The sequence below is a fragment of the Mesitornis unicolor genome, unplaced genomic scaffold, assembly GCF_000695765.1.
Source record: "Mesitornis unicolor isolate BGI_N332 unplaced genomic scaffold, ASM69576v1 scaffold13100, whole genome shotgun sequence".
Lineage (NCBI taxonomy): Eukaryota > Metazoa > Chordata > Aves > Mesitornithiformes > Mesitornithidae > Mesitornis > Mesitornis unicolor.
In genome coordinates, this window is record NW_010160542.1 from 35,369 (window position 1) to 53,106 (window position 17,738).

General features: G+C 36.1%; 1 protein-coding gene across 1 annotated transcript in view; it reads right to left on the minus strand.

The window, feature by feature from the left end:
• Nucleotides 1-17,738, minus strand: part of CADM2 (cell adhesion molecule 2) — a gene marked incomplete at its 3' end in the record, with an annotated part of 116,841 nt that overhangs the window by 34,331 nt on the left and 64,772 nt on the right. The window contains exon 6 of the mRNA XM_010190292.1: nucleotides 4,504-4,623. Within this exon, the coding sequence (XP_010188594.1) occupies nucleotides 4,504-4,623 (120 nt within the window). The remainder of the gene's footprint in view (nucleotides 1-4,503; nucleotides 4,624-17,738) is intronic.

Sequence of the window (17,738 nt, forward strand, 5' to 3'; positions counted from 1 at the left end):
ACATATAGACATCAAGGTGAAAATGGGAGAAAATTAAAGCAAAGTAATTTTTTAGCTAAGATGGTTGAATTTTATGTTATTAAATAGATATATTCACACCTAACTTAAATTCACAATAGTTTTCAAAATTATCACCTCCTCAAACCCTTCCTCAATCCACTGTAATCAATTCTTCTAAATTTAGCTCCACACATCTCTTTAAGAAAACTTTCTTTTATACCAGAGTAAAAAACAATAAAAGCAAAGTGGATTATAATAAAGTAGGGATTTCATTCATATATAAATGTGTACATTCATTGGCTTTGTGGTCACCCTGAATATTAAATAAACTCTTGAACTTCATAGTGCAGCTGCCTGGGAATCATATTTCTGCTATATGCAATGACTTTTGGAGATGTTTTTAGGCGTTGCTATATAAAGGTTTGAACATTCTGATATAGACATTATACAAGTGAGTCAGCTGAGACTGAATCACCCTGATACATGCAATCAAACTCAATGGATCTGTCTTTTGAGTTTGGGATGCTCTTCTATGATACTTTTGAGCCTATTTGGCGGGTAGTGGTGAGATTTCAATCTTCAATAATAAGTCAAAATTAACAAGTTTTGTAATGTTTTTGACTTTTTTTTCTTGACAGAAAAAGGATTTAAATGAAAAAAAATTGCAGGGACTGTGTGTGGGGGTGATTAACATAATGCCAGCCTGCGGGAGGGCTTTTGCGTATTCGCATGCACAAAGTTTTCTCCTCTGTGAATCCAGAAACACAGAGTTGTTCTGACTTGAGGTGGCTTCTCCTAGACTGTTAATCACACTCCTCTCCTCCTACAGGTCTTTGAAGGGGTGGCACAGAACCATCTAAAATAACTTTATGCTAACAAAGAATTTCTCCAAGGAAGGCATCTCTTGTTTCACTACTGGGGGTAAATCCACAATCCTCTTGTGCTCCTTCTTGTGTGTCACAAAGGGCACATTAGCATGGATCCATGAACAGCTTTCACAAATAACATTACATAAATCTGATAGAAAGGAAACAACTCATACAGTGTATAATTATTCTTTCCATAGTCCTCTAGAATTGTTTCATCTCATACATTTTATTCTCATTTTGTTGTACATTCCTCATCATGGTTATTAGGCTTTAAGATACCCTTGACAAATATATAAAGGGCAATACTCTTCACTGGCATCAAATTGTGTTTAGATTTTTTGAGTTAGTAGGTAATGTACCAGTAAAAGAATAATTAATTCCTGAAGGACTGAGCACAAAAGCAAGCATACATTTGTCTGAGAAAGTGAGAAGTTTGACTAAACAGGATGTTTATGAATTATCATGCTGTCATCCAACTGGATCAGTAGGCTTTTTTCATGTTGTTTACTAAATGCCATGCAAATTAAGAGAGAAATGGGTCACACAGTTCCAGAATTAACTGATGATGGTTTGGAGATCTTTTTTTCCCATTAATTCAAGCTTTTGATAATTATAAGGTACAATCATCATAATGTAAAATGCCTTAGATTTATAGACTCTTTGGGTTTTTTATATCCTGTATCATATTCCTGTAAAGACATCTCTTGCAACTGTATGTGGAGTAATTTATCCTCAAGGTGGACAATGTCAAAGAATATAGGAATCTCTTGTAAAATTTGCCTGAGTTGATTCATAAGTATCAAGTCATGATTTTAGAACAGAATTAGTGAATCCATCCAGCAAGATTATTATTTCAGCTATTGGAAATCTATTTAAAAGAAGTTATTAATTAGTACGTATTACCCTATGATCTGGGGCAAACTTCTGTTTCTTTAAGGCATGATCAAATAAGATCCGATAAAGTAAGATAAAGAGAAATGCTGCTTCCAACATACCTGGAAGCCAAATGATAACAAAAAAAATGTTTTGAAGGTTGAAAACAGCTTCTCAACTTTATCTTCTTATATAGTCCTTTATGTCAAAAATCCTATTGGAGTAAGAAGCAAAGTTTCAAAGGAAAATATGTTCATAGAGTACTCTTTGCAGAGCCAGAAACAGGTACTACTGAAAACCTGATCCTCTCCAAAATGACTTTTATAGTTTTCACCTCTGATGTGTAGGTGCTCTGACAATCTGAATAAGGGTCAGCCTAGTATTTAAGGATGGCAGAACTCTGCCTTCACAAAATTCACCGTAAGTTTGTGAATGCTATTTGTTTATGAGTCCAAGAATTATAGGGAGGAAGAGATCTAAGGAGAGCATCTTGCCCATTTCCCTCTGCCATGGGAATCTTTCAGTGTGACACCCCTAATAGTAACAGCACTTCAGTGGTCATCCGTTGCTGGATAAAACACCAATTACTTCAGCCTTGTCCTAATCATTCATGAATAGGATCTCTACATTTCTTTATTTTTGTCTTTCCTTTAATGTATTTCTAAATCCTTTTGTTTTGTTAAATTTCTCATACTTTATTAGTTGTAATTATTTTGCAAACTAGTTACTTCTGATTTCATGCCTGGTTTCCTGTTTCTTCCACACTGATACACTCACTTATGTTTACAGTACACTCTTGTTTTCACATTTCTGTGGGTTTTGATTTGTTAGATTGTTAGATAGACAACTTCATAAGTCTATTATATGTGTTCTATTTTTCCTCTGCATTGGGATAGACTGTCATTTTCCTTACAACACAAGCTTTGCAAGAAGCAGTCTTCCCACACTCGTTTGTCTCTTAGATTATCTGTCCAAGAGCCCATATCTGTGAGTTCTTTGAGGTTGAAGCAGTCTCATCTTCTCAGCCATGTTGCTGCATTCACCTCTTTTCCTGGGAAAAGTGAGTGCCTCACGTTTTAGTGACAGAGCACCTTCACCTAGATTTCCTTCCTTACTTTCTCTGAAAGCAGTATCTCTTTGTTACTGTAGCATCAAATTGCATGCAGTCTCATATGTGTTAGAGCTGAAGCTCAGAAGAGTGTTCTCCTTTTCCAGATCTTTCTCTTGGTGCCAGGCACACAAATGGTGAAAATGAACACTTCAGAGTAAAGGAAAATTAGGTCCTAAACCACACTTAGGAGGTAACAGAATGCCTTAATAACACAGGTACACTAAATATACAATCACATCAGCAACATAGTTTAGTTATGACCACATAACAAAAAGAAAACAACTCACTATGGAGAGCAAATGCCAACATGGAACACCAAGCACTTTGTCCTTTCAGTATCTGAGCCCTCAGAAAGCCGGGAAGTCTCTGTTGTTTGACTCAAAACACTTTTTTATAAAGACATGATAATTCCTGTCATTTTGTTCCTTTTCAATAAATGTTTTTCTTGCAACTACTCAGACCCTTGAGTGCTGGTCTGTTTTTCATGGTCTATTTTTTCTGGAGGGAGAGGGCTATTATAATGCTTCTTTTCTTTTTCACTAAAACAACAATATTTTTTTCACAGTAATATTAAAGTTCAAAAATGTAATTTCAGGTTTGATGACAGTTTATTATATGAGGGCCACAGTACTAAAATACCAATGCCCTATGGAGGAAGAAGTTGGGTTATCATGACAATCTTTATAAAATGGACTTGCATTTAGCTCAGCTTATTCTTGCAAGTTAGGCAGGTCACTACAACTGATTTGTAACAGTGCTTCCAGAGAAAAAAGATTTCATAACTGTCTTAACTTTCCTGGTATAATTATACCTCATCATGCACATACCTGCAGTGCAATAAGTGAATATTATTTCCTCGCTCCTTGCACAATGAAAGCTCTCGACAGACTACATAGGTACCTTCTACCATTTCACTCACCGTGAGAGATTACTAGCTACCCAGAAGATGATAATCTGTAAAACCTTACATACAGACCTTTGCTATTGAACAGTTATCTGATCAGTCACTGAATACAACAGTAAAATTAAGCTTAATATTTTGCTCATAACAAAGCAAAGCATTACCAGAAACATTTAAAAAGCTATAACAGACAAAACCCCAACAGGATGGGGGGCGGGGAGGGAAGAGAGAAATTTTAGCTCATTTATTCTAGTTCTGGTGAGATAAAGACACCTCTAAGTTAGGAATACTTTAAACTGTAAAGACTAACAAGGGTGATATAATGTGGTACCTCTTTATTATCAAGCAAGATTGCATCAACAGTAATTCAAGTGTCGAGACACCTATCTTGTTTTAAACATTAGCACCGAAAATAACCAGTCTTCAAAGGTCATGTTTATTTAAATATAGCTTGCTTGCATTTTACATTAAAGTTAATTTACTAAACTTAAAAAAAGTAAATGCAAATGTATACAAATAATTTAAGCATACTGTCAAAGTTCACATACGCTAGAGCAATGAAAATATTCAAGGTCATATGAAATCTTTCTTAACCATGTACCATCCTGTGGATTATTCCATTAAATGCACATACTGAACTGATGTGTTTGAACCCTCTCTTTAGCAATGTCTATCCTTCTGAAAAATAAAACCTACAATTTCCTATTTATAATGTGTTTTTCAGGCCATAACAAAGAAGTATACCGTACCTCTGGTGCTGATGGCTGTTGCCGATGTGGTTGTGCTGGTTGTTAAGGCTACAGTGGTTGTGACTGTTGCAGTGGTAAGGGAGGGGATGACAGTAGTGGGAAGCAAAGTGTTGAAAACATCTGGTGAGTGGAAAAAAAATATAAAATAAAATCATATCATGCAAACAAAGGAGAACCATAATAGTGGTTTAATTTGTAAATACAAGTATGTCAAAAATGACTAAATTAAAACATGATTAACATAAATTATTACAGGTACAACAGTGTACCCTTAAATTCTTGACATTACATCACTCTCAATTCTTATAGTCAATCTTCTAACAAACAGAATTTAAAACACTGTTAAAATGTTTCCACAGATCTGGAGAGTGACTGTTTAAGTGACAAGAATCTATTTCTTCACTGAGCCATTTTAAATGTCTCATATAGTAGAAACGATATACGGATGAAACATGCTGTGTCAGAGTGGGAGATGAAAAAAACAACACCACCATCATGCTAAAATAAACACACACATGTTAACAAGAAATGGCTGTATGTTAAAACACCCACTTTCAAACAGACTCAATGGAAGGAAAAATGGGAGAAAATGCTACTAACTATAAGAGCTGCTTTTTCCGGATTGCTTTTCTTCTTCCCACACATTTGTTTAAGACACAGTTGTCTGCTAAGATCCAGAGCAGAGTATATTTCAAAATCTTTACCCTAATTAGTAGGCACAGTCATTTTCAGTCATCCTTAACACTTAAGATTTATTGTTAATACACACATCAGTATTTCTCTAAAATGGTTTAGTACTAAAAAATCAGAAATGCTAATAATATTGCTATTAGAAAAAGCACGTTTATACAAGTTAGAAAAAAATCATAGCCCTGATGACAGCATCCTACAAAACTTTTCAGCTTTTGATCAAGTAAGTGCGGGTATGCCAGGCTTGCATATGTCAGGCTTAGTTATGCTGCTGCTGCGTTGCAGAGGAACTAACAATGTCTGTTGCAAAATGCTCCAGTACAGAGCAGAACATAACCAGATGTACAGATAGAAAATACTTCGATTACATTGCCAAAAGCAATAAAGACCAGTATCACTTTGCTTATAGGTAATTGCAGGTTTTAAAGAACAAACAAACAAAAGCCCTGAAGAGAACGAGAGAAAAGCACTTCCGTGAGGAAATAAAAAGCATCTGACATTTTTCAGATTATTTATACTGCAGGTTTAAAAGGAAAGGAGTAGTTTCTCAGCAGTCGATGGTGAGTAATGCATTCTGCACTGATTTCAGTGAAAATATTTCTGAAGGGTGCTATTCAATGAAATGAAAGAGTAAAAATCCATCTTTCCTTACTGTGGAAAGAAATGCAATTGGTCTCTGAGTACCATCAATTCTGACTGAAATCAATGGAAGCTGAAGTAGCTCAGAGCTTTACAGTACTGGGTTCTACAGAACACATTTCAGACACAGGGTCCTTCAGTTCAGCACTCGTAATTATTCTCTTAAGACTTCAAAATAGCATGCTTACCTTATTTTCATACTGGACGACAGATTATTTTGCAACTTTTTAAGTCTCCTTGTCAGTTAATATCTATGAGTCACTTACAACTTTCTGTATTCCTCTGGGTTTGATACCCAGCACTATTCTTCTCTGGAATCTATACTTGTGGGATTTTCCACTTTCAAAGCCATAGGAAAATGGCATGAGATCCCTGTTTCATCTGTTGTACACTGATATGTAACCTGTTTCTCAGTACAAAATAATCCCAAGTCAGAAATATTAAAACAGACTTTAAAAAATACCACACAGTGTAGCCACATTAATCATCAGGAAAAATGGTGACGTTACCTGAAGCATGAGTACCACGATAATTAAAGAGAACCGAGTATAACAAGCATTAGAAATAAATTAACATGTTAAAAAGATACATGTCACATGTACTGATCTACGCAATTGCTTCTTATAAAGGGAAACTCCTTTCCTGATAAATATCTGCTAAAAATGAAATCAAACAGAAAAAACCTACCTGCTTCATAAGGAGAGCAAAGCCTCGTTTATTGGAAACCTTTACGTATCAGTCTTGTACGTAAAACCTAATTAGTGTGACTTACAATTCCATTAATTATCTTTCTTAAATATGTCATTTACTTAAGACTAAGCAATCGCAAGTTAACTGCAACTGGCAAATACAGTTATGGCTTCATGACAGTGCTTTCCATTCTGCAAACACACTGTCCACTCATTTTACCGCATAATAGCTTAAATGAATCACTGGTGAATTCAGAAACTCATTGCTTTCTGGTTTCTCTTCCAATTGAAGTATTTCCAACAAGATTTCTTATTTTTTAAAAAAGGCTACCTAGGAAAAAGACTAGTTAACAAGAACTACGATATATCAGTTTTTTTAACACAGATGTCTTAATCTTTTCTGATCAGATTGAGAATAATGAAAACTTGTGCAGAAATTAGTTTCCTGATCAAAGTCACAAATTCTGATGCCAAACATCAAAATGGCAGAGGCCTCAAAGAAAAACACATGTTCTCAAAAGAAACATAAATACAAGCAATAGCATTGGCTTTGTTTCCTTCTCAGCAGAGTAAGGTGAAATTCGCCATGCAAATGACTGCAGTTGGGCTGCTTTGCTCACAGCATTACAATTACTTGCTCTCAAAGACTACAGCACAAGTTAGCAACCAGGAATCAGCAGTCTGAAGAGCCCAAGCAATGAAATCTAAGTCTGCTCTGGACTCTAGAAATGCCTGGTTCATAACTGCTTATCTTCGAGGCTCTGCCCTGTAGAACCACTTCTTTAATGACATGAGAGTGTGCAACAGGAATGTATGTGGAAAGTAGCTCACAGCTCTCCAGACAACACATTCTGGAACTCCTGTACCATATCCCACCCTTAAACTTCATTTTGAGTTGGTCCAAATCCAGGCACTGATTAGCATTCTGAAATCACCTGACCTCATATTCAAAGAACTTATGTGTACAGGGCCACCAGTTCTACTGAGTCTCTGTGACAGAAAGGTTATGTATCAGTTCTTCCACAAAGGTTTATGGATTTTTGTGAAAACTTTACTTGTCTTTGTCTTGAAAATGCTTCTGCATAAGAGAATGCAGAATATGCATTTCCAAAAAAAAGAGAAGTGCAGTGCCCTTCGTTCTCTCATCATGTATTTTAGGTGTAGGAGGTAAGTGGGTTTGGTAGTTCCCAAAATCAGACAGAATACAAGTTTAAACTGATAATCAACAGCCCAGGTTTCTGTTTAAGTCATATGAATCACTTTGATTTAGAGAGGGAGGGCTGTTTCATTAGCATTCCAGGAAAGGGAATTACAATTTGACCTGTCTGTAGTCCTGTAGGACTTTTTCGTCATTGTTTTTACTGCAGGGCACACTTATCTTACACTACTGGTGAGGCACACATTACACTATCCAGAGCTTCCCATTGGCAGCTGCTCAGAAACACACTATCAAAGGACTATGTAGATTTGTACTCTTGAACACCCTGTCAAGAAAGACCTTAACAGAGTGAATTTGCACATTTCTGTCCAACGAACTTGTGTTGGAGTGAAAATTTCATTTTCTGGCCCTGCAATTTCTGATTCTAGTTGTACACAATGTTCAGCTGAAAACAATTTTTGTTTATGACTCTCACACCACTAAATAGTGAGAATCATTATGACCAAGAGGCCTTGTAGAGTGGAAATTTTAATTCAAGTAGCCATACCCAAATCAATGCACCAGATTGCTATTTCAGTAATACCAAGGTATTAATCCTTAGGCTCCTTTGAAGCAGAAAATAGCTATATGTTGCAGATGGGGAATGAAAGCAGATAGAAAAGCCATGTTCAGAGATCTAGAATTCAAGTGATAATTGACACCATTAATTTTGAAACCTCACTGCTAAAATGAACGTTTGTTGACAGACATTCAGTCAAAAATTCAATAATGCATTTAAGTTCTTATCCATTTCATCACCTTGCTATCTCTGAAATACAAACAATTCACAGAGAACTAATTGTTTCCATAAATGTCGTTGGAAATAGAAAAGGGGTAACACTTCATGCCAAGGGCAGTTACTGACTTTAGTCCCAACTTTTTTTCCCATATGTTCCCACAGGTTATATGGGCAAGACATGAATTGGACTTTCAGTGAGAGATGGGCTCCTAACCTTTATCTAGCAGCACAGAGGATTTAAGCTGAGCTGCAAATGCTCAGCCAAGAATTCTTTTTTCAGTGAGGACCTGATGTAAAGTCATGGTTCAGGGGATGCAGAGAAAAGCATGGGGAAGATTTTAGAAAGGCATTCTTCATGGCCACTACTGTCTGTCAGCATGCCATCAAGCTACACAAGCACTGGCAAGGTGAAGGCAGACAGCAGGTACTCTAATGGCTGATTGCAAGCGGACAGTGGAAAAAGGAGGAGTATGCAATGCTTGGCTTGGTCTGGAAGCTGCTCTTTAGCAGAGGCACAGATGTAGTCTGTTTATGAGTGGCAGAATAGTGTTGTAAAAGGTTGGCTAAAACCACTGCCAAGCCTTGCCTGATCAAAATTTCCTGTTTGCCTCTCCTTTCTTGAATTGATGCTGCATTCTTCTTACTAAGGCAGAAGACATTCATCCATTTAAGTGCAGGGAGCCTGGATAATTTACTCTCGCTGCCAATTCGGCCCTAAGCATTTTTACTCTCTATTTCCAAAGAAATGAGAAATGGTTCTGTTTGGTTTAGCGAGCTTATGTGAAAGATAGATCTGACCTATTGAAAATATTTGACTTGTCTGGTAAAAACACAACCGATATTCTGAAATGACTGAGCACAACTCAGACAACAATAGCTGCAGTTGATAAAAATGTAAAGGCTTTTGTTTCAAGCTTGACAAAGACTGACAGAAAAATTAAAGGACAAACTGATAATGATGGATGGCTCTTGCTAAATTTTGACTGAGAATGAAAGAAATTTTAAGTGGTAAACTGAACTGAGTGATGACCTACCTGGGAAACAATCTCACTACTCTGTGCAAAATTTAATCAGTCCGAGGTATGTAGTACTAAATAATTTAGCAAGGTTTTAAATTCAAAGGGAGCTGCATTTAGCCTTGCTCCAAGAAAATAGGATTGAACAAAAGGATCATTCAGCTTGAATATCAAGTGCCAATAGCTCCTTAGCACTTAGACTGAAGGATCATGAAGGCTCATGGACAGGAGGCCAAGGGGTTCTTCTTACTAATTGATTCAGAATTATGAAACTCTGAAATGGCAATTATATGCTTGACATTTTTGCTAGCAAATCAGATATCATTTAAAAATATCTAAACTCTTTTAACAAAAGCTCCATGTAGATCTAGATCCCTAGTTAAAACCATTAGAGACTTCCAGTCGATGAGTTCATAATGCAAGATATACAGCTGGGCTAAAATGGCTAGGCAGCTTAGAAGGAAAAGAAAATAAATTCACATAGTTCCATACTTCTAAGACATTTCATGGGCCTGTAGATGATATTAAATGTTAGAAGATGTAGGACAGCTCATTAAAGTTTGATTAAACATAGTCCGGTTGCACAGTCAGAGCAGAGGAAAAAAATATCAAGCGTTAAGAGATACTAGGATCTTGATCTCATTGATCTTTTTTTTCCTAATCTAGGAACTGGGAAGAACAATAGTTCTCTCTTCTTATACAAAGTCTGATTGTTCAGTGTTGGGATTTTTATCCTATTTTGAAAGCAGTAGGTTTCAGTAGCAAATTAAGAAGGACAAAATATTGGAAAATCACAGCAAAAAAGACAATGTCTCCTTCTGTTTTCAAAAAGCCAAGCAAAAAATTAGTATCTACACATCTTTGGTCCAAGTTCTATCCTTAGAAAGTTAAGAATATTACTCGAAAGAACAAAGCCTATTTCAATATTAGTACTTAGCACTGGCAACATGGTGTCATCCCAAATCACTTAACTGCCCTTAATTACCTTGAAACAACTCCTGTATTGAATATCTCCCTTATTCTGTGCACCAGAGCAACTGCAGTACTCACAGACTACAGGTGTGTGAAAGCCTGATTTTCTACCAGTAAAGCCAGGTCAGGCTCAGGCAATGTGTGTGAACTGTCAGAGAACAAGGAGCTGTGGCTCTCAGGGAGAGGGCAAGAAAGAAGCAATGGGAAGGAGGTGCCTTAATGTGGCAGGGAGGACATGAGAAGACAAGTTCTCAGGGCTGAAAGCAGTGACTGGCAGCCTTTGAGGCCTTGGGTCAAGTGGCCAGGGAGGGATATTTAGATAAAACCCATCTCTACCACCTTCTCTGGGGACTCTGATAAGCAGAGCATACTGAGCAGTGACAGCACCCACCCTTTCTCTAGAACCTCTCCCCTTCCACAGAACAGAATTTGGGATTTAGTGGGCATTGGGTCTATGTGTTTTTCAATGCTCATGAGTACTTGCTAAAATTCAAAAAGTAGCAGCAAACACACAAAAACATTGCATTTTCATTTTTTTTCTGGCTAGAAAAACATAACCTTTCTCCACAGCACAGATGTTGCCACAAATATTGCTGTGTGACCTGGAGACTATGTTGCACACACAGTTGGTGGAGTGGCACATAGGGACCACAGAAAACCTGAATCAAGCATTTCATAGGAAAGCATTTAACATGAACAGTTAACTATCACTCTAGTGGCTAAATAACTTTCAAAATGCAGGGTTTGACCTTTGAAGCCCTTAGTGCTTACTTGAGGGATCATTTTGCTCCCCACACCACTCAGATGAATTTGTGATCAGCAAAAGCACTCTAGCTGCAGCTCCCTTAAAGCAGAAAGAGAAGTTTGCAATGAAGGCCCTGAGATGCTGGAACACACTCCCATTTCATTGTCCATCTGACTCATTGTTTGTCCCCAGTCTAGTCATTTAAAAAGTTTACCATTCTTGCTCTAACTGAAGCAGAAGAATAAAAGATGACATAATGCAGGGTCTCATAATACATTTACCTATTGCTGCTCAGTTTCTGTGGGACAGATTATATGAACTGCAAGATTTGTACTGGAGAAAACAAAAGTGGTATAATGCAATATTTCTTAATTTCTAATTGTGCTAAAACCAGGTGGCATACAGAGAACATAAAAGGGTAAAATTGATAAGATAATAACTTCTCCTGATTATTAGATACTGAAGATTATATTAGTACAAGGAAAATCTAAATTCTCAAGTAGGCAAATTCTTTAATACTGAAGAAAATGTTTTCAAGTGCTCTAATTTTTAATTTATTCATTGTTATTAGTATAAGATGTACCTCTAAAGTCAAATCAAGACAGATATTCAACAAAAAGATTAATATTCCCTGTTCTGGAGTTGCATGAATACAATACACACTTCAGATTACTCAAAAAGCATACTGTAGACCTATATTTTCCCAAAGTTGCCAGAACTTTTGCTAGTAGTTAAGAAAAGGCTTTTCCCATTTATTAGTAGTAATATTATTGAAGCCTATTATTTCGTTTAAGGGAGTAATTTTATCTTGTATAAAATCCCACCTTTCTACTTAGTTACAAATACTACACTGAGTAAATCATGAAGCTTATGCAACTTGCCTGAAAGAATTAAGTAAAATTTGCAGAACATGCAAGAAGCTAAGAAAAAGAACTTTAATCCAACATTTTAAATAAAAATGAAGTAGCTTCAAAAGGTATCTATACAGGTCTTGATTTTGTTTCCATCTTGACATTAACAAATACATACGCAGTAAAGAATGGATCTCCACCTTGAGGTTCTGTAAGGACATTATTTAGACGGTAAAGAACAACTATTAGGGAAAAGGGAAGTAGCATCATTCCCATTTCAGAGCTGGGGAAATGAATACAGAAGAATTAAGCACAATGTCTTATATTTTACAGACCTCTGAGCCTGACAGGGGAGTTCAGAACAGACCTCCCAAGCTCTATTTTAATCCTCTGCTAAAAAGTCAAAACTATCAAAATCAGAAATGAAAACAAACCATCTTAAAATTGTACTTTAAAAAACAGTTGTCCTTATACCTGAAATGCTAATTTCACTGCATTCAAGACAAAATGTTACCCCAAAAGCCACCAAACGCTTTGTACACAGAAAGCTAGCACCATTTTCCCAGAACTGCAGCATTCTATCACTATTAATATGGTCTTCTAGGACCACTGCCACTGCTTAAAAATCACATTAAGGCTGTGATGTTATGGTTTTGGTTTTTTTAAGTAAACAGACAAGCCATATTTCCTTGTTTCTCCAAGCCATAAAATAGGAGATGTTGAAATTAAATGAAATAAAGTACCAGCCGCTGGCTTTGAAAACCTATAAGGAAAAGCTAATGTACAACACAAATTCAGACTCCGGCAGCCTTGAACAAAGATGACAGCTTTCTCAGAATGACACTTGACTCTTTCTGTGCAAAAGATTTTGAAAAGCTCAGCCACAACTGCACAAGGAAGAAGAAAGAGGACAAGGAGAATTTTCTAAAATTTCTCTATTAAGGAGACAAGTGTTGAAACTACATGGAGGCAAACAGATTGCTGATCTCTACCTTATTATGGTTGTTACTTTCATTTCTCTGAGAAATTCAGGACAAAACACTGAAATTGCTTAAACAGCTCAAAACTCACTGCAATAATTTTAAGGTTAGTAAAAAAGAGATGACAGAGAATGCTATTCATTTTAAATTACTTTAGTTCAAAATAAAATAAAAAGGGTCCAACACTAATCTGAAATGCTTTATCACAGTGGGATAGCTGTATCCCATTGAAAATCACCTTAGGCAAGTTAATGGCATCTTTGCAACTTAAAACATAGTTTATTGCACTTTGCACTCTTTGACTAATACACTTAATGCTCATGTTCCTATTATAGCACACTACCTGAGAAAACAAGGCCCTGTCTTTCTTGCTGTCAATCTTTCTTTCTCTGTCTTTTTTTGCTAAGAGTTCTATACATGTAGTTGAATTCCCCCTCATGATTCTTTGGCTTTGTATAACACACAACTATGAATGGTACGGCACAAGCAATACAGTCAGGACTTAATTTTATCAAATTTATCCAGCTTCCCTTCAGGCAGGCTGACATTTGGTACTTTAACTATTAAGCCATCAAATAGCTCAGCTCACCGATGGAATATCATGGTATTGGTTATATACAATGCTTTGTCATACCTGTTAATTTATTTTAAACAAAATTATATCCAAAGCAGTACAAAGAGATTTCAGTTTCTGATTGTGAATGACGAAAGCCATCCAGAGTGCTCCTCAATCAAGCAGCAAACTAGCACTTCAACATGTCAGCCTCCTACAACTCCTCCCTGCCTCCTACCAATCAAGGATTGGGAAACCCACAGAAAAATACAAAAACCAGAAACAACAGAGGGAAAAACAAATCCACTAGTGCAATCATCCACAGCAATATCTCAAGAAGAAAACAATTTACCGACTCCTACAGTTCTATCCTGCCAAACTTTACTCTGCCCTTCCTCTTCTCCTTTGGTTCATTTCTTTCTTCACTTGCCATGAGGATTAATATGGGTAGTTTCAGCTGAAAGACCCTTCCTCAGGCATGACGTTACCAAGCAAAAGCAATTTTTTTCTTCAAAGGCGTAACAGTGGAGTAAGCAAGCTGTGTGGAGGAAACACAGGAACAAACCAGTGAAGGAAAAGTAATGAAAATGCATGTCAAAGTAGAAAGGGAATACAGTAATAAAAACTTTAATTCTTCTGTCTTCAGGACTTCTAACATAAGAAAATTAATTCTGACTGAAAATTGTTTGGACTACTCTTCTCACAAATGACACATCAGTCGACATCAAAACACAAACTCCATCAGACATACCAGATACCTGGAGACCTGTTCACAGACACCTGCAGAGTAAGTTTCTTCAAAAGAGGTTACAGCTTGCTTTGTGCTAGTGAAGAAACCACAGTCTTGTGAAAGAAGTCAAGGTGTTGTGGGAAATCTCCACACGGTACTGGCTGTTCCAAGCAACTTTATCAACTTTGTTCGTTCTTCTCAGTGATGTCCAGTGATAGGACAAGGGGCAATGGGTGCAAGCTCGAGCATAGGAAATTCCATATGAACATAAGGAATAAGTTTTTCAGCCTGAGAGTGGCAGAGCACTGGACCAGGCTGCCCAGAGAGGTCGTGGAGTCTCCTTCTCTGGAGACATTCAAAATCTGCCTGGACGCGCTCCTGTGTGATCTCCTCTAGGTGATCCTACTTTAGCAGGTGAGTTCTGGACTAGATGATCTTTTGAGGTCCTTTCAAACTCCTAACATTCTGTGATTCTGTGAACTTTGATAGATCCATCTTTATACTTGGTAGGCATGGTTTTTTGTTTGTTTGTTTGTTTTTTCCTCTTTTCTTCCTCCCTCCAATCTGAGAATGGTTTTGAGATATACCTTTATTGTCGTCCTGACTACTTTTTGGTGTCTCTTCCTCTTTCCATGGGAGTCATATGGAAATATGGATGCAATGAGCTTTCCTGAAAGCTGTCAAAACAGTTCTGAATCCTTGAGACAAAGTCAAAGGGATTCACAGTAAGGCACAGCAAGACAGAGGATGATCCAATGTAGAAAGGCTATGATAAGATTTAGCAATTAAAAAATGTGACTTTAATTACAAAGCAAAGAGAATTTTGTTATATTAGGTCAAGAATTCAAGGAGTAAGAGCTGGAAAACATAGTTTGTGATTGCAGCTTAGAGGTTTCCATTTTGGAGGAGGGGTTGAAGATGCTTTGAGTCTCACCACAAATTTAGACTGAACCTATGCTGTGAAGAAAAATATTATGAAGATTTTTAAATTTTGTTCTGCAAAAACTGTATTTTAGCTGGCAGAATACTGAAAACAAGTTGGGGAAAACCTTGTTTGCTCTAAGTAAAAAATTAATAGACTAATGTAAGAAATATTTTATTGAATAGTTTTTTTCCTTTATGTAATATAGAATTTCAGGCTAAGATAAACACCAGAAAAAAGTTCACAAGTCATTAATTATTAAAATTACAAATAGCAAAAATTGAACAATCAGAACTAATAATTATTAACAGCAAATTATGGATATTAGAAATATTAATGGTTTGAGGTGAGCAAATTCCTAAGTGTCTACTTCTTTCTGAGCCTTTATGCTCATCTTCACATGTGATCAGAGACGTTAGATATAGAACTTCTGAAAGCTCTCTAAGATAGGTGTGTACATTCTACAGAAGCTTTCCCTTACTCTCTCAGACTCAGGATGCTGGTAGCAATCTCCCCAAAGCATTTGTATCTATCTCTATTTGCTCTGAACCAGTGATTTTTGCTACCTTACCAAGGTTTGTACTCACAGTTGGAACAAAACATGGTACTGATGTATCACAAGGCTAGAATCACCAGCTGACAATTTAGGCAATATCACTACATAATGTATCATTTTCCTTTCTTGAGTTGAGTGAAAAACTGAGATATCTGTTCTCAAAAGAAAGGTAAAATATAAAACCATCAGATGAGAAAGACAGAGAGGACACTCTTATCTGCATTCCACGTAGCACCTAATGGTGCAGGAAAGATTTCAATTTAGAAAATTGCTAAGTCACTTTAATAATTTCTTTATGGCTTGCATTTTGTGAATAATAAACGATCTAGATGGAAACAGAAGACCATTAGCAACTGTTAAACTATAACGTTGTCATCAGTTTCAAGTGAAATTTTTCTGTTAACAGTTATATTTTCTTTATGAAGATTGCATGTGATGTTCATAGACATGGTAATTTTACAGTCTGATCTCTCAACCAAAAAAGCTTGACTGAAGTAAAGTTCAAGAATGTTAGAGGTATCAGCAATGGCAAAGCTTGAAGTACAGAAAAATTAGAGAGTAAGCACTGCTACTACAGTAAATCAGAGTGATAATAAACTCAACAGCACCATTTTAGAAATAGAAGACACTTAACATCAGTTAGAACAGTTCTTTTCAAAAGGGCAACGGCAATATACCTAATATATCTAGTTCAATAAGTACTTTATTGTAGATAATCTACCAGATACAAGCATCCAAAATACTAACTTTATGCAATTACTGTGTATGTGGAAAAAAAACCTAATTATAATTCAAAACTCGCATGCAAGCTTTTCCTTTTCAGAAATCACATAGGGAATCCAAATCAAGAACTATTACATTAGCCAATTGTACATAGAAAATTAAATATTTTCAAGTGTTGTGTGTTATTAAAGACATTATTGAAATAATGTCTTTAGACATTGGTTTTTAGAATAAGTACAGCTTTTATTCAAATAGGAGTGAGCTATGCAAGTTAGAATATGTTGTTAAAGAATGAACCTAGAGAGAGCCCTTGCTGTATCCAACAGGAGGCAAAAAAAAAAAAAAAAAAAAGTAAAACCAGGACAAATTCAGATTGCTCTCAACTTAAATACTCTAAATTCAATAATTCCAATGAGTACTCTAGTACGGGAAAAAAAAATAGTTGAAATCTTCCATATGTTATTCAACAAAATCACTTTATTTTAAAAGTTCTCGTTCATCAAAACCAGTATTTTTAATGTAAAAATGTAAAAATCTCAAACAGATTCCCCAAAAGTGTTACTGTGGTTTGGAATGTTATTTTCTTGACCTTTCAAAAATATTTTTCAGCTTGTCTGAAAAAAAAAATAAAATTTGTATTTTATTTTTCTAAAGTCACCATGAATGAAGAAATATTAGTTCACACAGCTCAACTATAGACCCCACTGTTCAAGTATTTATCAACAAAAAGCAATTTCAAAGTAGCTGCCTTACAAGTGCTCAGGGATAATAGCTGGACAATTCATCCATAAAATTAAGTCAACAATTCCACCGTAAGATTCTTGACAGACTTCTTATACTTGAAAATGTCAACTAAACATCATTCTTCTTCAGTTCAATAATAAAAGCTATATTACACAATGATTTCTTAATTCAACTGATTGTGCAGTATTCATCTGCATTGTACTTTAAGGTCTGGGCCACCGCTTTTAGTGTAACTGAAAGTCATCTAGAGAAGCTAATTTTAATATTATGATAATTATCCAATACCTTAATGTCACTTTAGAACACTGATGCATATGCAAAATCAAAATATGTCAACAAAATTGCAAGAGCTATGCTTCTCAGAATAACATGTGAATGAAATTCTCTCTGTGTTTATAATCCTACCTTTAACATAAAGTTCTAATGAGCTACTTTCCAGGCCTGATGTAGTAAAATTTCACTCCTCCACACATGCTTTTGCAAGAAAA